At 43.5% G+C, this 22,065-nt stretch overlaps 2 protein-coding genes across 2 annotated transcripts; both read left to right on the forward strand.

Moving 5' to 3' along the window:
• Nucleotides 1-8,368: 8,368 nt before the first annotated feature.
• nkain5 (sodium/potassium transporting ATPase interacting 5) lies at nucleotides 8,369-12,030 on the forward strand. The gene is made up of 6 exons (XM_030055496.1): nucleotides 8,369-8,609; nucleotides 9,515-9,652; nucleotides 9,932-10,012; nucleotides 10,590-10,787; nucleotides 10,952-11,012; nucleotides 11,490-12,030. Exons 1-6 carry the CDS (start codon nucleotides 8,556-8,558, stop codon nucleotides 11,498-11,500), a joined length of 543 nt encoding a protein of 180 aa, XP_029911356.1. The 5' UTR covers nucleotides 8,369-8,555; the 3' UTR covers nucleotides 11,501-12,030.
• Nucleotides 12,031-12,460: 430 nt separating this feature from the next.
• Nucleotides 12,461-19,074, forward strand: ythdf1 (YTH N6-methyladenosine RNA binding protein F1). Its single transcript, XM_030055495.1, has 6 exons — nucleotides 12,461-12,923; nucleotides 14,002-14,029; nucleotides 15,097-15,191; nucleotides 15,341-16,987; nucleotides 17,216-17,260; nucleotides 17,503-19,074. Exons 1-6 carry the CDS (start codon nucleotides 12,894-12,896, stop codon nucleotides 17,527-17,529), a joined length of 1,872 nt encoding a protein of 623 aa, XP_029911355.1. The 5' UTR covers nucleotides 12,461-12,893; the 3' UTR covers nucleotides 17,530-19,074.
• The last annotated feature ends 2,991 nt before the right edge of the window (nucleotides 19,075-22,065 follow it).

The following is a 22,065-nucleotide window of genomic DNA, read 5'->3' on the forward strand; positions in this document are numbered from 1 at the left end:
GATTAAGTAGCCTCAGAACCAGAAGCAAAATATAGGCTACACAGTGAAAAAGGCAGAAGAAAAGCAGCAATTCTACTCTGAATGAAGAAAAGTGATTTCAATTAATTCCTGTCTGACACATAAACAACCTGGAAGTGAACAGACAGGAGCCTTGGTGGCATCTGTGTCCTTTTTTAGCATGTTTAAGGGAGTATTGGGCTTTCTATGTCACATTTATATCAGCTCAGTCCTGCTCACAGGAAGTCATTAAAACAATCACATAATTATACATATTAATGAAGAAGAAATGTTGTTTTAATGCAAAACAACCTTGTATAGAAAACAACAACATTCTACATGTGATCTGTGGAGGAAAACACACATGCTCATGAGACATAATGCCGACACAAAGCCACTTTTATCCAAAATGGTAAATGTGATTTTGGCCAATGTTTTAACCGTTCCTGCGAAGCGGCATAAATATTTAGAGGGTAGAATGAGTCACAGCAGAGCTGAACATGCCAGCAGACGGGGTAACCTGAAACACTCAGGAGGGCAACCAGCGTTTTTCTGGAGCCAGCGAGAACATAAGGAAACATCCTCCTCTGATTTCTTGTCAACCTCTTGCTGCCTGCCAGAGAATCTCACGTTTGGCAATGTAATATGTTTCAAATGAACAGTAAAAACACAGAGCTTTAACAAAAAAAAAAAGACCAAACAAACAAGCCCAATGTAATCTCTGTCAAATCACACCATCTGTCCACAGTAAGAATGTGTTTTGGCTTCCTCTCATTGGTTGCACTGTGTCTTGTCCAGAAGCAAAACATGAATGAACAGCAGAATCCAGGAAGCATACCCTGTCTGGCACAACTGAAATTTTTAGAGCGATAATTATCATTGAGCGTCAGTTGATTTCTGTTGTATGGAGCCACTTTTAAGATGCTTTTTAACTGTTTGTTCAGCTTCTAGCCACATATTCTCCTCCAAACAGTGAGCTCAAGGATGGATCATGTCTCACTGAGGTAACAGGTTTGCACGGCTGCATCATTCCTGCTCGTGAACAGATGACACTGAATAATGTCCTTTAGAAATACAGACTGGGATTCCACATGTAAACGGTGCTTTCCTTCCAAACCAAACATATTCCTCCCGGTCCAAATTGCTTTAATATGTCATCTACTCCTCTAGGCTGCGTGTCTCATCCCTAGAAGTTATCAAAACTCCTGGGTCCCTCAAGACTCCGGGTGTGTTTTAAAAGTGACTACTGGATCACCGCTGGGCTTTTCTGAGGCCAAAATGTCATTCTGCCATTGATGGCTTTATATCCCATTAGCATATTAGGTGCTGATCCAAAATGGCTGAAGCAGCTCAAATAAATGAGCTTCAGCGTTGCAGTGCGATCAGCTGTGATGTTAGTGAAGTTTAATATTAAATTGTGATTCTTATGAGGGTAGATGGTCCTTTTCATCCAAAAAAAAAAAAAACAACAATAGAGTGCCACACCACCTTTACTTTTCTTTGCAAGGAGTGTACCCTGACTAGAGAACAAACATAAACTGTGTACTTTCCTGATTCAAATTAAGCCCACAATGATTAATATTAATACAATCTATTAATAAGTCATACTTTGCAACAGAGGACATCCAACTCGTGCATGCGGCCCGTCTCAATATAAATCAGCATGTGTTGAGAAAGCAATTTTGGTAGGGAAGATGTTCACCCAGCATGTCTATCTAAACTATTTAAGTGTACTCTAAGAACGCAAGGCAACATCATATCAGATTGCAGTCTGTTCTTCATGCCACCAAGTAGCCAAACCAGTGCTCTCACTTAGCAGAAACACTTCCTGAAATGTATGGAATATCAACGAAAATATTGTATGCATCTATGAGGAAATATTCGTTTAAATCACAGTTGTGACAGTGTGAGTGTAATTATATCTGCGCTCGCTTGGGGAGGAGATGGAAAGGGAAATAAGAAGAAAGAGAAGAAAGGGGAAAGGTGTAGGTGTGGAGGAAAGGGAGGGGGGGGGCATGTGTGGGAGTCCTGTGGCAGGTGTTTGAAGAAGCTGAACGCTGATGATGAGAAGAGCCTGTCACATTTCCCAACCAGGTTTTCCGGGCCTTCCTTTCCTCCTCGTCTCAGTCTGTCCACACCTCCCCACCCATTCCTCTCTCTCTCTCTCTCTCTCTCTCTCTCTCTCTCTCTCTATCCCCCTGCCTCCCCCTGCGGTGTTCAGCCAGAGTGACGCCTCAGCACTGCAGTGTAATCTCTGGCCCTAGAGCTGCCTTGTCTGAGCCAACCAATTGGACGTATCGCTCAGAGCAGAGCAAGAAATGGCCCTCCACCAGCAGCTTTCCTGCTAAACAAAGCCCTGCTCCCTGAGCCACAGAGAATCCCTCTGCCTGTGGCACCCTGCGCAAACTGCTCGCCCTCCCCTCTCGTACCTGCCCGGTCCAGATTTGCCAGGTGTTGCCCTGACCATGCATCACAGACCAGCAGGCTAGCTACACTGAGACAGGGGCCATATAGTGTAGGGGAAACTGGAAACTGGAACACCATCCATCACCATTCCCATCTGAACTTGCCCCCCACACCCCCCACCCCCATATTCCTTTAAAAATGTAGGGCTTGAGCAATTAAAACATGTCAATTCTCCCAATCCTCCTTGTTCTGGTAGTTTTTTTTTTTTTGCCCCCTTTTCTGTATCACTGTGAAAGGGGAGCACATCGGGAACATCTTGTAAGGCATGGGGAAGTGATGAATGGGTGAAGGATTGCCCAGTAAGTGCCTCAGTGAATGAATAACAGTAGCTACCTGTTGACTTGGATCTAATTAATTAAAGGTCATGAAACATCTTAAGGAAGAGTAAAACATGTCCAGTGACACAGTGCTATTGATATCCTCATCAGATCACATTTCAGAGATAATACCTGACAAACACTTCAATTATTTGCCCTTTTCCCTTTACCAACCTCATTATCCACAATACAACTCTTTCTAATTATATATATATAAAAAAGGATGTGTTTGTTTTCTGCGCATTTGTACCTAATGAGTACAAAATGTTACACAGAGTTATGGTGCACTGCTCATGAAAGGTAGCAAAAAAAAAAAAAAAAAATGTAGGTCTACCAATCAATATCAGTGGATTGCATTTCTGTGAATTGCATTTACATGTGTGTTCATTATTAATATTGGAGCTCCTTTCAACATGCACAGCCAGCGAGCAGTGACCTCACAGCCAATCTGCTCAGGTTTTGATAAACCACCTGGGAGTTCATGTGGAGCAAAACCTCACCCTCTGTGTGACACAAATAACAGCAGCGAGCGAGCGAGCGTGTGTGTGTATGTGTGTGTGTGTGTGTGTGTGTGTGTGTGAGAGAGAGAGAGAGAGAGGGGAGAGGGGAGAGGGAGAGAGAGAGGGGAGACTGTTATTGTGTGAGAATGTGAATTAGGTCAAATGTTTGCTTGCAACAACGATTAACCATGCCCCTGTGAGGAAGAAAGCTGAAGCCTGTGTGCAAGAGGCTCTGCCTTTATCCATGCAATAGTGTCTCTAACATAAACATTAGGGTCTGTGGCAAGTGAAAAGAGGCAAGGAACGAACAGCGTTTTCTTCATTTCCACTTGCCAGATCCTTCCTGACACCTTTGACAAAGTCAGGGACCTTGAAACAGGCTTGTGAGCGAGGCTGCATCTAACAGCTGGGGAGGCTGGCGGGAAATAATAATAATAATAATGAATCACATCCTCTTTTGACATAGTACACCTATTCTCTCTCCCCCAGATTAAATACCCTCTGCCATATGTAGGCCTGCACACCTGTGTGTGTGTGTGTGTGTGTGTGTGTGTGTGTGTGTGTGTGTGTGTGTGTGTGTGTGCGGTGCATGTTCCCCATGATGGCACCCACTCAGTAGGCATCACAATGGTTGCTGGTTCGGCTGCTGGCTGCCCGGCTCGCCGCGCCTTTGGGCTCTTACGTCTCGTCGAGAGCCCTGACAGCTCAAACTGCAGTGGTGCTGGTGACAACAGGTTAGAAACAACGGCAGTGCACTCAGTGATACCGGCTGACTGGCAGAGCAAACCGGGGTGTGAACGGAAAGAGAAAAAAAAACGCCTCTGGAATTTGGAAATGCCCAGGTATGGTGATAAAAAGCCTCCCATGGTGACAGAAAATGAAGAGATTCACCCCGATGCAGCGTGCCGCTATCATGATTTCGTTCCAATCAGCTTGTAGCACCACATTTCTGGGAAAAAAAAAAAAAAAACACAAACAAAAAAAAATCTCCCATAATAACACCCCTGATCATCAAAGCATTTCCAATTCATTTCCAGATCAAAGTGGGGCTGTAAAGCGCCGTGTTGTGTCCCTGAGGTCAGCTGGCAACTTACACGACAAAGCCAGTTTCCCCCCACACCCCCATCTCTGAGTGAGGGAGGGGGCAGCAAAATGTTAATGGAAAGGTCTAACGTTAATTATCTTTATGAATTCACAGTCGAGCGGAGCGCTAAACATTAAAAACGCATGATTGGACGGTTTCTGCGTATTCCTCCCATCAAATCAAGATGAAGTTCTCTGATGAATCGGTTAATTGGACATCAGATCACAAAAGGCAATGCAGTAACACTGAGGTGGGTGCACACGTGTCTGTGTTAAATGTATGACCACTGGTGAGGAAGAAAAAGCCTGTGCGTACACAAAGAAAAGCGGGTAATGCGTTATATGGGGATATAACGCATGGATGAGGGCAGCCTAAACCATCAAGCCCTCCGTCTAAGGCTTATCAAGCTACATCCATATTATAGTCACATATGGATGATACCCCCTCCCCAGCCTGTCACATAGCCACGGGCAGAGAGCATTGCGCTATAGCATCCCCGTACTCACTCAGCTCAGAGATTTCGGGAGGCGCAGCGTCTACTCTGGTCGCTTCCTTTCATTTCTGCTTCCACTCGGGCCAGGCTGTCTCCGCAAGCATAATCAACCAAAGACGACAACTTGGCTTTCTTGAGCTTCTTGGGTTTCAGCAAAAGGGAATGCAGCATATTGCATGTGGCATCCCTTTGACGCCCGCCGACCCCTAGTGCGCCCTATCCACGCTCCTCGGTTCCCCGGCCAAAAGCGAGAGGAAGAAGTGTAACTATTTGACGCCGCTGCCGTATCTCCAGTTTTATCTCCAATTGTCAGGTTCCTCTCCACAGTTCCTCAAGCCCCCTCCATCTCCACTCTCATCCCCTCGGCTCAGCTACAGTGCTTCCATGTGACACAGGCAGAGCTGGAGACCCCCCAATTATGAATTTGTCTTTTGATTCTAGCGTCATCCCTCGGAAGGACCGAGAAGTGCTCCCCTATAACCCAGTGAATGGTGAGACGCAAATAACATTTCGGGGTCTCTCCCAGTAGTCCTCGCTGATATGGAAGGCTTAGGGTGTGCTGTGCTTAATTTCAGCGGCAAACCATGGCTATTTAGTCTTTTTTTTTTTTTTTTTTTTTTTTTTTTTTTTTTACAAATTTAATGAGATCACACTGCCTAGGGTGGACTCACAAAACGGAATATTTCAAGTAGTTCAGCAACAGAAACAAATCAAAATGTAAAATTGTGAAGAGTTCCTAAAATGATGGTGCCTCTTATCAAATTTGCAGTCTTAACCACCACATGAGACTAAAGTACCCTCTGCATTAGGACAAGTTACTGGCACGGGATAAAGTAAGTAAATGAGGTCTAACTTCACTAGACCTATATGGAGACAGAATATTTTCAGTCAGGTTCACTGCTTTCACTTTTGGAAGAAAAAAAAACTAAATCTGGGGCGCATGGGGGAAAAACTGGGCTACAAGACTCTTCATAATCTGTACTCCATGTGCACTTACAGCAGAGGCACTGAGCAACCCGAATCTGAGTGTGTATACAGTAGTGGGGAACATGCCTCAGACTCAAACATACTGTTATTTGACAATATGTTACAGCATGTGTAAGCGTCTGAATTGTGTGTTCTTGCAACACATTTATGTCAGTAAAGTAACAGAGACAGGAAGCGTTGAGGCGGTGTAATCACACAACAGAGCTTGCAGTTAGTATCCATCCATGACCTTGACCTCACCTGACCTTGCATGCATCAAGCTAAACTTAACAAACACAGTTAACCCTGGGCCTGCTGTCCACTTGTCCCTTGCAAATGGTAAGGAAAAATCAAGAAATATGATACAGAGTGGCCATGGGGGGAAAAAGAAGCCATATTTAGTCTTGCCTGCAGTTAGTTCATCATAAATAATTGATTCATGAGTCTAATAATTAGTGAACACATTTGTAAATGACAGAACGCAAGTATACATTTTCTGGTGCTAAAATTACTTTGGTGAAGAAAGGTCTGCAAAGTGACCAAGTTTGTAGGAAAAAAAATCATCTTAGGTGTTTAGATATGAAAACTCTCAGTCAGCCCTGACCTGAGCTCAGTAAAATCCAGATCAGGTTTGGGTTGGACAGTTAAGGTGATTAACCAGGTTAAATTTTTGTTTTGCGTTCAGAGTTTCTCGACCAGCTGTGCAGCCCTGCTACTGTTCATGTTGTTTTTAGGTCAAATTTGTCACTAGGTCTGTGAGATATTAAACCCTGTAAAAAAAGGGAGTGAAGTTATCCAGCAAACCAGAACTATACTGAGGACCCAGTGCTGAGAGGCTGTCTGTCTGTTCTCTCCCTCTTTAAGTGCTGTAAACGTTGGACCATAAACAGCATAATCAGGAAAAAGCAATGACAAATTACATTTTTCTGATGAGTTCTCCTCTTTCTTCACATATGAGTCTATAGGTTGTATTGGTATGTAGGCCTGCCAGCAGAGATCCAGGCATATAGCTTCATATAACCTCACTGTCCCCATATAGCTTTAAGACCTATACCTCTACCACCACTACCACCTACTGGTGTCTTTACAGCATTGTAGAGGGCCAGCAACCTATCAGGGTGTAGGAGACGTGCAGATGTGTAGCTGTATGGGGGGCGATTGATGCCACAGACAATGAGAGGAGGAGGAGGAGAAGCAGGTGAAGCAACAATGACATCTCTTTTGAATAGATTTAATAGGACAAATGCATGTTTGACTTGTGCTGTGACTTTTGGGCGGCAGCGGCTATGAATGCAAAAGGATGCACAATATTTATGACTGAGTGTTATTGAGGTATTGAGGTATTTAGGTTATGAATAATAATTGTTGCAACATGAAGTTACAACACGAATCACTGAAAGTAATTCAGTCAGCACAATTTGACCATCCTGTATTCCACAATTTTCAAATTTGTGGCATATCAGCCATTTTTTTCATGTATAGCCCTACATATCTCTCCTCTTATGGTGGTGATGGCGTAGGTAAACTTGTACTCTTGATGTTAGGGCGTTGTGAATTTTTCTCATTCCATGGATAACTGGCCAAACATGTAGTATCACTAACAGATATTTGTTGCACATCACATTGGACTTTAATAGCATTTTTCACCCTAGTATCTTTAACACCAAAAGTAAAAGCCATGTTTTGCTCTCAGCCCCACAGAATCAAAGAGCAGGGGCTTCCTTATAAATTCATTTTACACTGCTGATCAGTAATTATACAGGCAGACATCCATTGTAGAGGAGACAGATATACATTGCTCTGTAAAAAAAAAAAAAAAAAAAAAAAAAAAAAAAAAATGCTGCTGTGTGTGCTGCCAACAACAGGAATCACTGGAATTTCATGGTGTAAGCCTGTGAAGAGAGAACAAACAATAAAATAAATTGGCGAAAAGAAAAACATACAGAAGCTGATAGAAAGAAGATTCAACAATTTTGCATACCAGAAAAATAAAAAAAATCCAAAAAAGTGGAAATGCAATAAGGTTCGGTTCATTTGATTAGTGTAGTCTAGTAATTGAAAACTGCAGGCTACTGTCATAATACAATACAACAACATATTCTCAATGTTTTGCTCATATTTGGCAGGTTGAGAGAAAAGGGTAGGTTGCAAATACTACTACTACTACTACTACTACTACTACGACTACAACTACTACAACTACTACTGCTTCTACTACTACTGCTTCTACCACTACCACTACCACTACTACTACTACTACTACTACTGTTGCTGCTGCTGCTGCTGCTGCTGCTGCTACCACCTCTACTACCACTACTACTACTTCTACTACTACTACCACTACGACTAATACTAATACTAATGATGATAATAATAATAAATAGCAAAATACATCCTGGAATGCACTGGGCATGGCAGAGAGATGATTTAATAACAGTGAGTATTTCAGGATGGATTTCTCCCTGCAGGTTTCTCCTCCTGCCTCTTCGTGGCATTAATCGCCCCCCCAAACACCACAGCCTCGGCTACCCTCCCCCTCCTCCGTAGTTGCAAGGCAGGCATACGTGTTTTTCCTCTTAATTCATGTGGTTAAAGTGCGCGCTGCGTCCCCACACGTCTGGCAATGGAACTAAGCTTCGCAGGTTTCCTCCCAGTGATAGCGCAATTATAAATCCAGCCTCCTCGCTGTTGTGATCCAGTTGCCAAAGAGAGAGAGAGAGAGAAAAAAAAAGATGGGGTGCTGCTCGGGACGCTGCATGTTGATCTTCATATGCTCTCTGCAGTTGGTGAGATGTTGTTTTTTTCTCTCTCTCTTTCTCTGTGACGATGCCTAACATAAACACATCTGCCTACCTCTCACCCCTCTCTTTTTTTCTGATTACAAGATACTTAGAAATTCAACACCTCTTCTCAAACCACTTAATACCTCTGTTCTGTTGATTTGCTTTTGTTTCAAGGCTATAGTTTACATGATTTACATGTATGAAATCACTTGTTGTGTACCTAAAGTTATTATTTCTATTTATTTCTTCCGCTCAGGTTTTTTAAATTATTAACTTTTTTTAAGTCAGGAAACTTCAACAAAAAATATTAAACTCCAGCATTTTAATAATCCCCAAAATCTAATTTTTAAATCCTTTGATGTTGGATTTGATTGTCTTCCCTCCACAGTCATTATTATTTAATATCTTTACAGTGACTGTAAAAATGAGAGAGAGATTTAGTCACATCATGTTTACAATAAGGCTCCTATTCTTGGCTGTGCACATGAAAGGGTGTGACCCCCCACTTCTAAAACCACCACAAAGCAGAGCCACAGCCACTTTGTCCTCGTTCTCCCTCTTTCCCACCCTGCCCCCCCTCCTCTGCACTGAGTGGGGTGGCCGACCTCAGAGGACAACACTCGTAGCAATCTGCCTTTTCTCCAGCATGCTCTGTCCCCCACGGCTCAGTTGCCTTGACAACTCGTGTGAAATAAAATAGAGCAGTGCTTGGTGGGATACACTGGAGGGAGATCACCTTGTAACAAGCCAAGACAACATGCTTCCACCTGGCACACGCTCGCTTCACAAAATCAATGCTCAGTCATTCACAGCTCATCTGAGGCGCCCGTGCCTGGCTCCCACTGATGCCTAAACTTCTTCTTCTTCTTCTTCTTCTTCTTCTTCTTCTTCTACTTCTCCTTCTCCAGATAACTGCGCTGGAGAGGCAGGTCTTTGACTTCCTTGGCTACCAGTGGGCGCCCATCATGATCAACTTTATCCAGATTATCATGGTCATCCTTGGGCTCTTCGGTACCATCCAGTACAGACCGCACTATGTTATTCTGGTGAGGTGTTGTTTGTTTGACTTATGAGAGTTAGGGATAAAGAATCACATCATATCACATCAACCTTGAGTGCTGACAGTCACCTTGTAGACTTGTTCACTTAGAGTTGGGATGTTTAGAGGAAAAGAGCACTGTCAAAACATTTGCATTATGACCACTCTGAAGAAGAATTACGTTTCATCTGCAAATGTGTAACGTATCTTGGTTTTTATTTTTTGTTTGTTTGTTTTTTTTACTGGTGTATTTCTAATGTAAATGTGACTCATGCTGGTTCCTCAGTACCTGGTGTGGACGTTGCTGTGGGTTGGCTGGAATGTCTTTGTCAGCTGTCTCTACCTGGACTTGGGAGGTCTTTCAAAGGTACGTTTAATGGTCTGATAATTAGAGACCCACACAACTACACCTACTAACCACTATGTTCACCTCTTTCCAGGGCTCCTCTCAGAGCCCACCTATATAATCGAACCTCTTTATGTTTGTGGCTGATAAATGTTTCCATCACAAAAAATATTTTGCATCATGAAGTGACCTTCTAATCACATGTTTATATCCTCTATGTGTGTTTACTAAGCATAAAAGTGGCCTTTTGTACCCAAATGATGATGATGATAATTGTCGTTGTTGGTGTCACAAGCAGTAAAGGTTGTAGTAATAATATCAGCACTAGTAATAATACTAGCAGCAGTAGTACTAGCAGTATTGATAGTGGTAGTTTCTCATGAGAGCGGTGACCTTCTCACGTCCTGATCGATCAGTGAGCCGAGGCCCAAACTGCACCATGTTCATGCTACACCTGACTGTCTCTGCATATCGCCTTTCTCTGCCTTCTCTCCTTTCATTCTTCCCCGCGCACAATCTAATAAAGCTGGAACATCTTAAATGATTATAAAGCAGAAAGGTCATGCTCTTATCAAAGCGGCCCACTCTGTCCTTGCAGGACAGCGATATCCTCAGCCTGGGAGTGTCGTCTCATCGCTCCTGGTGGAAGGAGAACGGCCCGGGGTGTGAGAGCAAGGGCCTCCCTGCCGCTGGTTGGCAGAGACAGGAGAACCCAGAGCTGATCACCGTGCTGAGCTGCTGGCTGGAATATCAATACATAGAGGTCCTGCACTGCATCGTGCAGCTCCTGGTATCAGTGAGTAAACACCTGCCCGAGTAAATGCACACACTTTCAAGAAAATGCTTCCTAAGTGTGCCTTCTGATGAATAATTTGCTTTAAATGTATTACAGGAAGAAGAAATGTTTGCTTGAATGTGATGTGCGTTGCAACTAATATTGTTATGTGCTGGCTTCTGCAGCTCGTGGGATTTGTTTACGCCTGTTACGTTGTCAGCACTTTGTCAGATGAGGAGGACAGCTGTAAGTATATTTATTACACTTTGCCACCTTGATGAAGAGTGACATGAAACCACTATACAGTATGAAATTAATTTAATATTTCTTCTCCCTTATGTTTTATCAGTTCAGTAGTCACTGGCGTAATTCATGTGTTCATTCAAGATTTGCATGACAGCATGAGACTGTCACACTGCTTCTGGTTAACTCTGAGATGTTCCCTGCATTAATATAATGTCTATGGCCTTTGTGGTTAATTCCCTTTTACACCTTCATTGTGAAGATGACATGCTGTGCACCACTGAGTTTTGTTTTGTTTTGTTAATTTATTTATGTTAGCTAATGTCAGTGAATTTTATCATCCATCCAAATCCTTTCAGTTGCTCTTAAGAGTTGATAGTTAGAGTGACATTATTGCTCTTCTCTCTTTCTTGACCCCATTTTTTTTAGGCAAGTTTCATACACCATTTATTGTCACTGATTCCTTTTTTTTCTTCCTAGATTATAAATAATAAGCCACAAACAGAGCAGCTGAGAACTGACTGAGAAGGAACATGACGGAGGAAACGGATGAAACAATCGAAGATTATAATTCCTTTTTTAACTAGAACAAGAGAGTTTATATTGTCAATGTTTCAATATCTATAATTTAAGCTGAACCTCACTGTGCTGTATATACTGACTGAAGTCACCAGGAGACCTCAAGGGGAGAATTTAAACCAATGTTAATTGTCATTATCACTGTATGAAAAGTGTACTTATGTTTCCCAGCCCTCAAGTAAATTTAGTGTACCTGTGTCACTGTGTTGGAGTGTGTGTGTGTGTGTGTGTGTGTGTGTGTGTGTGTGTGTGTGTGAGAGAGAGAGAGAGAGAGAGAGAGAGTGAGAGAGAGGTGATCTTTATGGCACTCAGAGCTATGTGAAACACAAATGATTTCAAAATGTGAATTCGTGAGCCTTTCTTTCTGATGTCTTGTAAAATGTTTTAAATTATTAAACACCTGTCGTTTGAGTTACAATAAAGTGACACCTTTGCAGCTGTGTGCGATGTAATTTAGTGAAATAAAATATATACAGTGCAGCCTGACCACGGGATGCTGCAAAACAGTTCTTGTTCATCATAAATTTATCTAAAAGATCATAGAAAACATTGGCTCATCTTTATGTAGGCTGTACCTTCTGCTGTGGTTTGTTGACTGACACTGATGAAGATAATTTTAGCCAATACTGAAACGAGATCACTGCTGATGCACGTTTACTGAATTAGAAAACAAAAATACAAAGAAACAAATACACAACAATAAACAAAAATTTCTACGTCTCCATAATGACAAGAACATTTTAAGGAAAAGTATATAATAATCACAGAACATAAATGTGGTAGTATTTGTGTGCTGTCCTTTTATTTAGTTAATGTGAGCATGTGCTCCTATAATTAGGCTGCTGGGCTCTCTGCTGCTAGGTAGCCGCGGACGCGTTCCTCTGGCGACGTCACCGGCGTCATTTCCGCCCGGCAGACCCCGGATGAAGCTGCCATTGGGTGAAGAGGGCCACCAAAGCTGGAATTTAAATTAACGGTGAGGGGTCTGTAGCGGACTGAACCCCCCCACCCCATCCCCGGGATTAATGCTGACAGGGACCGCTCGGTGCCACCGGAGCCGCACCTCAGCTGGATCCGAGCGACGCCGAGGCGGAGCGGGACGCAGCCGGAGCCGCACGGGCAGGCTGGAGCGAGCAGGGGCTGGCTAGCTCGAGCCAACTGCTGCTAACTGCTCCACTGTTAGCAAACTAAACGCGCAGCGCACATCCTCGGGCGCTAACAAGCTCCAGCAGCCGGAGAAAACGTAGTTTTTGGTGGCTACACGTCTCGCCCCGGCTTCAGTCTGATAGAAATCCCGATTAATGAATGATGTCTGCCACGAGTATCGACCCTCAGGTAAGCAGCAGCGAGGGGAAGACACGCACAAGTCAAGGCCTTGCGTTTCCACAGGAGAGCGGCGGGTGTGCGGTGCATCCTAAACTGGAAATCAGACGGTGGCACCGCTGCCAGGCTAGCGGAGCCTGTTAGCCAGACAGCGACAGGAGTGGATAGCTTAGCAGTCAGGCTGCTCAAGGCCTGGATCACAGCACCCAGTGGTTTTGTTTGGCTGTGGGCAGCCTGGCACAGCACACACTGCCAAACGATGTTAGCTATTTATGTATCAGGTTGCCAGCATTACCCCTCCTGTTATCTCTGGGCTCAGTTGACTCCAGTCAATGTGTAACGTCTCTAAATACATGATTAACATCATTTGGCTTTATATCTCATGACTCTTCCTAATCGAATGGGGATAGGTGGGTAAACAACAAATTAACATTAACATGATGATGAGTTGTCATTGTCCTGCACACATTTTGTAGGCATCTGTGCTTCTTTGGGGCTCTTTTAGCTGTATAAAACAAACAAGAAATATCAACATTTTGCACCAATTTGCTTTAGTTGTTTTGGGATGACATTGAGGAACTACAGCATGCCATTTATAATAGTGAAAAAACCTCCCTCTGCTTTAGGGCCCAAACCTAACATAACCACACCTGTAGGAGTGTGAGAGCCACTGATATTTAATGTGACATTTGGGAGGGAAAAACATGACTACCGCAAGAACTTTGCTGTATAAGGTGGGGTTATAGATATGGTTATTGAAGTAGTCAACAAGACATAACGTCCCTGACACATAAACTTGGGTGCCAATTTTTATTATAATCAATTTCCAAGGGTCTCAATTGCGGGGGCCAAATTGACTCCAATAGATAAAAAAAAAAATGTTACCAAATTTGAAGGTAACAGGAGGGTTAAGTCATAAATATGTGCTAAAGAGGAGCTGATTGAAATCGACAAGTCGCCTGAAAATGTCAGTGTAATGAAAATGTAATCTGCCATGCTTTGATTGACATACTCAGCTCATAACAGTTATTTTTCTCTGTCCTTCCTCATGCATTCTCTCTGTCGCTTTTCCCTCAACATAACCACAAAGACGTCGAAAGGACAAGATGCTAGTAAAGGTAAGAGAAACGGCAAACAGCATTTCATCCGGCTGTGCCCTGCACCCATGCATCCCAGGCAGTATGCAAAACCTTTTTTTTTCCTCTGTACCGTCATAGGTCGCTCTGTGGTTTATCAACATGTAAATGCCATCGATTTTGCACATGATGAATAGGGGCGTAACGGTTCAGCAAACCCACAGTTGTTTTTTTATTTCAGTTTTTCCAATTCCAGTTTCCAGTGTTCTCTGTATTTTATCTTATGTCCAAAACTTACATTAGTCTACTTAAACAAAACAAACATAAAAATACTTTCAGTATATTCATCAGCTAAGTGTGTGGTTGTATGGCTCTCATACTGTGGATGGGTTTGTAACACTGCACTTTTCAAAATAATGGACACTCACAGTCAGGTAACTCTGAGTCGCCCCAGAGCTCCAGCCATCACCAGTGAGAGCGATGTAGGATGTGTTGTCTGTTGAACGATTCGTTTTTATACAGTTGGGTTTTACACCCCTAGTCATGAAATATATGTTTTATTTCATAAGCTGGTGTATCTAACTGTATGAAAGCCCAGGGTTCATATCTGTGTAACAGTCACTGTGGGCACACAATGCTAAGAAGGGTGTGCCCTCCATCAGTTTAAGAGAAAAAAATGAACTCCCCATGAATGACAGGATGATTTGAGTGTTTTATAATTACAAAAACCCTGCGCAAAATCCATGTGGGGCATTCCTCACTGATGTTTTTTTTTCTCGTGATTATTGCTTCATTCGCTTGTGATTGAATGGAAAGCACACACCACAGTTCTTGAACTATTATTCATTGTTTGCTCAAGTTATCACACCATTAATACAGAATTTTAGCTGCTTATGTCTGAATCCTAGTGATTGTACATCTTAGCGTTCTGCATTTGACACTGTAAACTGTTTTATGATAGAGTTGATACAATGAGCAATCTGTCACAAGATTATCCACAACCTGTAGACTGCAGATACGTTAGGTTTAATAATGAATTCTGTGTCTGTAAGTTGTGATTTATGTAAATTCTTGTGTGCAGCTTTGATAACAATTGGACCTTGTTACAGCCTTTCCAGTTTCAGTGCAGAATGGTTCCCTCCACCAGAAGGATACAGTCCATGACAATGACTTTGAGCCCTATCTCACTGGCCAGTCCAATCAGGTATGAAATAGCCACATGGTGCCCTTTGTAATGTAAAAAAATAAACAAAAAAGCTTTAATTTAAATTCATCAATGTTGCCCTCAGCCTTGTTGATCTCATAGGAGGCTGTTCATTGTTTGTGTATTTATGTATTTCTTTTTGTTTGCAGAATAACAGCTATCAATCCATGACAGACCCTTACCTGTCCAGCTACTATGCCCCCTCCATTGGATTTCCTTACCCTCTCAGTGAGGCCCCTTGGTCTACAGGAGGTGACCCACCGATTCCCTACCTTACACCCTATGCCCCCCTCAGCAATGGAGACCATCACTTTATGCACGACACGGTATTTGGGCAGCCGGGCGGGCTTGGCAGCAGCATCTATCCTCACAGGTTTAACTTTTTCCCAGAGAACCCCGCCTTCTCAGCCTGGGGTACCAGTGGCTCTCAGGGCCAGCAGACTCAGAGCTCAGCTTATGGGGGCAGCTACAGCTACCCACCCAGCTCTCTGGGAGGCACCCTAGTCCCTGATGGCCAGACAGGGTTCCACAGTGACACCCTGAGCAAGGCTCCAGGTATGAACAGCCTAGAGCAGGGCATGCTGGGCCTAAAATTAGGTGGGGATGTGACAGGAAGTGGCTCGGGTGTGAAGAGTGTAGGCTCTGTGATTGGTGGCAGCGGCAGTGTGGCTGCAGCTGTTGCCACGGGCAACGGCGGTACACCAATCGGAATGCCCCCTCCAAAACCTACATCGTGGGCTGCTATTGCCAGTAAACCTGCCAAACTGCAGCAGCTAAAGACCAAGACCAAGCCCGGCATGCCCATAGCAGGAGGAGCTCTGCCTCCGCCGCCTATTAAACACAGCATGGACATTGATACATGGGATAACAAAGGGACTGTGACCAAAGTGGCGCCTCCTTTGCCCCCCCACCACCATCAGCACCAGCCACAGCAGCTTCACTCCCATGCTCACCTTCCCCACAGTCTGCCCCCTCCCCCCCAGCAGTCCCTGCAGTCAGCCCAGTCTCTGGTGCAGCAGATGACCATGCAGGGCCCGCCTCCTCCTCCACAGTCGTACCAGAACCACAACTCTGGTCCGCCACCGCAGACCCGCTGGGTCGCCCCACGCAACCGCAACCCAGGCTACGGTGGCGGGAGCTTGGACAGCAGTGGTTCCTCTAACGGTGGCGGTATTGGAAACGGAGGCGGGGGGGGCGGGGGTGTCCCACCGGGGGCGGGGCCAGGGTTGGAGTCCCATCCGGTGCTGGAGAAGCTACGAGCCGCCCACAGCTACAACCCCAAGGAGTTTGACTGGAACCTGAAGAACGGCCGCGTGTTCATCATCAAGAGCTACTCTGAGGACGACATCCACCGCTCCATCAAGTATTCCATCTGGTGTAGCACGGAGCACGGCAACAAGCGTCTGGACTCAGCCTTCAGAGCTATGAACTCTAAAGGTCCCGTGTACTTGCTGTTCAGCGTCAACGGCAGCGGTCATTTCTGCGGTGTGGCGGAAATGCGCTCGCCTGTGGACTACGGCACCAGCGCTGGCGTTTGGGCACAGGACAAGTGGAAGGGCAAGTTTGACGTGAACTGGTTATTTGTTAAGGACGTGCCTAATAGCCAGCTGCGCCACATCCGCCTGGAGAACAACGACAACAAGCCAGTGACCAACTCGCGTGACACTCAGGAGGTGCCTCTGGAGAAGGCAAAGCAGGTGCTCAAGATTATCGCCACCTACAAACACACCACCTCCATCTTCGATGACTTCTCCCACTATGAGAAGAAGCAAGAGGAGGAGGAGGTTGTGAGAAAGGTAACAATTACATAAACGCATCAAAATTAAACTAGTTTATTAAAAAAATAAGGAACATTTGTAAACTGGTTTTGATTCTCTCCATTTTTTGTACTTGACTGGTCTTCGAATCAAACTGTTTGTGATTTTGTTCATGGTAAATTTAGATATTCTTGTATCAAAGTGACCAGATTTATATCTGTTCTACAGCATTTTAATAAGGTTTTACATGTCACTTGTCACCAACAGAGTTATGAGCCTGCTCCAATACAAAGTCGATCCCGACTTGATCAGGTAAAGATCAGTATCTTCATAATTTCTCTTTGAGTCTCCCTGATAATTAAATTTCAATTGTATGCAGCTTCAGAAACCATGTTCTGTGTTTGTGAGGTCCCTCTGTGTTCCCCAGAGGACATCATGTTCTAGTAGCTGTCTGTGATGCTATATTTGATCAGCCGTCTGATCAAATATGATGAGCCGTTTGATCAAATGTAACATCGTCTAATTTCCCTGAATTGTGTCTCCCCTGAATTCAGGATCGTCAGAATCGAAGTAAACAGTAGAAGACGACTCCTTGAAGCTCGATCAACAGTTGTGCTCGGATGGACATAATGAAATTTAGATTTAAAAAGAAAACAAGAGGACATAAAGAAATTGAAAACTAATATTTTTTTCTATTTAATTTTGGTGACTTTGGCCCAAGTCAAACTTTGAGCCACCTTGCTCCTGGTTCCCAGTCTTCAAGATGTGCGTGCAGGGATGAAGCCAGTTCCACCAGTCAAATAGCTTCAATAATCTTTTTTTTTTCCTTCTTCTTTTTTTCTGTATTTTTTTTAGCCTTATAAATCTTTATTGCTACCCCAAAACATGCATTCTTAACTAATTATAAGTAACAAATACCTGCACGTCTGTTTTGAAAATCTCTTGACAACATGCTGCTGATATTCAGTGACTGTTCACCGTGTGGTTTGTGTGTTGGAGAAATGTTAAGTGCTTGTATTGGTTATTCTTAAGAGTGAACAACACTTTATTGACAAATGTCTGCTATCTGTACGTGGCCAGTTGTACTTTCTATCATCAGAGGAAAAAAAAACTTTTGCCCTTTTTTTAAAAAAAAAAAATCCATGTAACTTGGTGGAGGAATGTCTACACTGAAAGTTTCTGTATGCATAATCACGTGAAAGGTTGACATTAGAAAGCATAAATGTTAGAAAATGATTTTGACTAATATATCACTTGGCTTACCACTAATTTGGAAATAGCATGGAGGGACATGAGTCTTTTTTTTCTCCTCTCCAGAGTGGAGCCTTAATATTTCTTTCCAGCGATTACTGCAAATGAAATTCGATAATTACAGTACTGTACCTCACGTTTTTCAGCGAGAGATTTCAGGGAGAAGATGTTGTCTAGAGATCACACGCTCTTAAAGGTGGTCCCTCTCTTTATTATTTATGGGATGGAAATGCAAACATACTGTTTAAGTTCAGGTTCTTATCTAACAAGAAGTTTGCTTTGTTGTATGTCTTCCTTGTTGGTTTTAATCATACAGTAGGTTTTTTTTCTTTCTCTGTTCCCTGCCATTCCAACAGGGGTCTCTGTTTATGAATTTCTGGGGACAATGTAGCATGTACTGCTTTTAAAATCAAGCCAGGCCTGTCACTGTTTTTGTTCCTTGTCCTTTCTTAACATAATTAAAATGTTGATATTTTCATTGCTATAACCTTTCCACGTCATCCTCAGAAAATTTAAGCTTTAATGTACTGGCAATGCTAACTGAGAACGCCTCAAATGTTTAACCTTAGCATTATTGTTAACTGATTTATTGTCAAGTGTATGAAAACCCAGAGAATAGTCAATATGGTATATGTATGTGAATTTTTTGTTATTTTGGAATTGCTTGCTGTATTGTGTGTATGTATGCGGGCGTGAAAGACAAAAGAGAGGGAGTATGATTATCGAGCAATCAGAGTTATATAATGGTATTGGAATATAGAAAATCTACGAAAAAAGTTTTAAGTCACCCCTGAATTAAATATACATTGTATCAAAGGTCACTATCACATTCTTAGATTTGATCATGGTCATTATTAAAGGTATACTTATCTGTTGCCTGTGGGTTTTGTTTTATTGCTTGGGTAGAAAACCTGAAGATTACCTTTCTTATTGAATAATTATTTTGTCAGTGACTGTGGTAGTGCTGGCTGGTTCCTTTGTGAAATATGTTTATGAATATGTTTTCCTGGCCAACACCTGTTTTATATTCAAGCAGCAGTTTCAAGCTGTCTTTAATTGCAGACACCCAGCGTGCACCAGTCATTTCATACAACTGGTCATTGAAATTGCCAATGCAGTTACATTGCTCAGCCACTATTTGCACACACACAGAACAAGAAAATACCATTATGGAATTAATTTACAAAAAAAAAAAAAAAAAAAAAATGAAATTTTGATTTGGGGGGAAAAAGAAAGGGAAGTGATAGTCTTTGTTGAGGCAGTTGTTGGTCTCATTGCATCTGTGTGAGGCCGCTGCGTCTTCATGCGTGATGCGGGACGTGGAGAGCGTGATTCCTCTCTTGGCATTCACCGCGTGCCTTAATTGTATGGCTAATAAATCAAGGTCCGCCGTGAACACGAGGAGCGGCAATCCTGCTACTGATTAGGGGAAAGTTGCGGCTTCCGAGCATTTTCCCTCACCGGACAGTGGTCGCAAACACAGATAACACCGAAAACACTGTTAACAGGCCTGGGTGGGAGCGGAATGGTGGGCTATGTTAGTATTCACTGGAAATGTGACCTTGTTTATCATGAACAGCCCCAAACCAGGCCCGGATTCAACACAAACGGTACATTTTAAACAGGATTGAGCCCAGTTAACAAAACTACTACATCGTCCACACCGGCTCGTTTGATACAGCTACAGGACCCGGCAAGACAGAGCTCAGTCCGCTGCGTCAGACAGCGCGCTTGTCCTTGTCCTCATTGGTAATTGCCTCTAGAAATAACGCCATAATTGATTGTCCACTTCCTCCAGTCTCACTCACAACTGCGTGCCTTAATTCCGCAACACAACATCTGATCTTCACGTCTGCAGCTGGCAGTCGTCCGTGGAGAGATCCCTGTTTTGGAGATGAGTCCGTGACGGTAAAACAGGCCGGATAATACAGTTCACTGTGTCATCGGCAGTCTGTCTCAGCAGCCCGGCAGGGAGGCAGGCAGGCCGGCCTGCGCTGCTGTCCCGTCAGGCTTTGTGCCAGCAGAGACAAAGAGAGAGATCGGCCAAGCAATACCTTTAGGTGTAATTACAATTATTTATTTTCGTCGCCATGATAAGCTATCTATATTTTTGTTTTCCTGACATTAATAAAATCTCTATATAGCCTACCCATCCAGATTTGCGTCTTGCATTGATACCCGGTCCTCATAGGCTAACGGAATAACGTCATTACGTGGATCCATTCCTCGCCATCAAATGCTCCCCCCATTAGACAAACCGAGCAGGTTAATGTGATGCAGGCAGCCCTCTGGATCCGCTGCCGGCTGCCGTCCTCCTCTCGTCTGATTGATGGAGACGCGCCGCGGCTCCGTGCGCTGGCCGTGGTGCTGACAGCGGACGCAGCGGATCGATGCGGGGCAGCGGGCTCTGACAGCCCGGGGGCTCTCACTCACTGAACACGGTCCTCAGCTCTGATTGGCCCAGTCACGTCGGAAGCTGCTGTAAAATAGCCCTACCTGATGCACACACACCTGATATCTTACTATGGTAATCCTAATCGACAGAACCGAAAGTCACCACTGTTGCAGTCAGATGTTAAAGCTACCAAGTAAGAAAGCCTGTTCTGCTTAAGGAAAAACATTTAATCGATACTCTGTCGATTCAACTAAACGATTTATTCAACATTTGTTTTCTATGCCAATTAAATTCCTGAAAGCAATAGGATATTGGATTCTATTCAATTTTATTCGATTCTGTTTTTCTGTGCTCTGCACAGTTAAATTACCAGCACTTGAATGGAGCCTGAACAGAACTTAAAATCCATTCTGTGGCCTGACCTCTGACCCCAGGAGAACCTTCTGGAGCCCGGAGGAACGTTCCACTCTGACTTCTCATTCCTCAAACATTCATCATTTCATTTAGGTTACAATGCGTGAGTAGGCTATCTACTTTCAAATTTTGTTTCAGGTTTTTAAAGTTCATATCAGTTTTAGCCCACCCTCTGAAGCTCATTGTATTTATCGATTCAGGGCTATTTTGTGGGTTATTTGGCCTCCAAAGCTGATCTAAACCACTGTCATCTAGGCAGCATAGTCCTCTGCTGTTGAAATAGGCAACCAGATTTCAGGGAAAGGATGACAACTTAATAGAAATGGCCTCAATTGCTCCATTGTAAACCAGTTAAATTTAATTGAGGCCACCTAACACCTATGGGGAAGGATGTCATCAAGTTCCCCTGTGGTGTTTGGGTGCAAAGACACTTGACTTCTGCATAGGAAATGTTACAGAACAGGTCAAAACTAGCTCAAAGCTGGTTTTAAGCTCAACAAATTGTTTTTAGTGGTCACCTGTTCAGTTTGGCCTCGTCAAATAGTTTATTGCATAAGTACAATACTACTACTACCAACAGGCAAATAATACACTTTATTTGTCTGGCGCTTTTCAAAGTACAGTTTTGAAAAAGTGATTCATGTCAACAGAATAAAATAGAATAACAATAGCTATAAAACTAATTGCTAGAAATACAGGAAACCAATGACATGAAACACTTCTGTGGTGCAAACCAACTGGGTAACCAGCATTGCTTCAGCTGCAGCCAAAGTGTGTGTGTGTGTGTGTGTGTGCGCGTGTGTGCGTGCGTGTGTGCGTGCGTGTGTGTGTGTGTGTGTGTGTGTGTGTGTGTTATGAAGCAGGAGTGTTCTACCATGTGCAGTCAAAGGCTGAGAGTGTGCAGGTTTTGTTATCCCAACCAAAGACTGCAGTGGGTGATTTCACTGACCTTCTGTCAGAGCATGGTCAACATTCAGCACCTTAAACCAGTGAGGAGGAATTAATCAGCGACATCACCTCCTACAGTATTTGTAGTAGCCTACACATTTGTCTGGAA

This window comes from Myripristis murdjan, chromosome 7 (genome assembly GCF_902150065.1).
Source record: "Myripristis murdjan chromosome 7, fMyrMur1.1, whole genome shotgun sequence".
NCBI classification, from domain to species: domain Eukaryota; kingdom Metazoa; phylum Chordata; class Actinopteri; order Holocentriformes; family Holocentridae; genus Myripristis; species Myripristis murdjan.

Bases quoted from the DNA above. Each gene is read 5' to 3' on its own strand.
- nkain5 (XM_030055496.1), top strand. From the start codon at position 8,556: ATGGGGTGCTGCTCGGGACGCTGCATGTTGATCTTCATATGCTCTCTG. The intron at 8,610-9,514 runs GTGAGATGTTGT...CTCCTTCTCCAG, and splicing joins TCATATGCTCTCTGCAGTTG to ATAACTGCGCTGGAGAGGCA. The intron at 9,653-9,931 runs GTGAGGTGTTGT...CTGGTTCCTCAG, and splicing joins GACCGCACTATGTTATTCTG to TACCTGGTGTGGACGTTGCT.
- ythdf1 (XM_030055495.1), top strand. From the start codon at position 12,894: ATGATGTCTGCCACGAGTATCGACCCTCAG. The intron at 14,030-15,096 runs GTAAGAGAAACG...ACCTTGTTACAG, and splicing joins AGGACAAGATGCTAGTAAAG to CCTTTCCAGTTTCAGTGCAG. The intron at 16,988-17,215 runs GTAACAATTACA...TGTCACCAACAG, and splicing joins AGGAGGAGGTTGTGAGAAAG to AGTTATGAGCCTGCTCCAAT.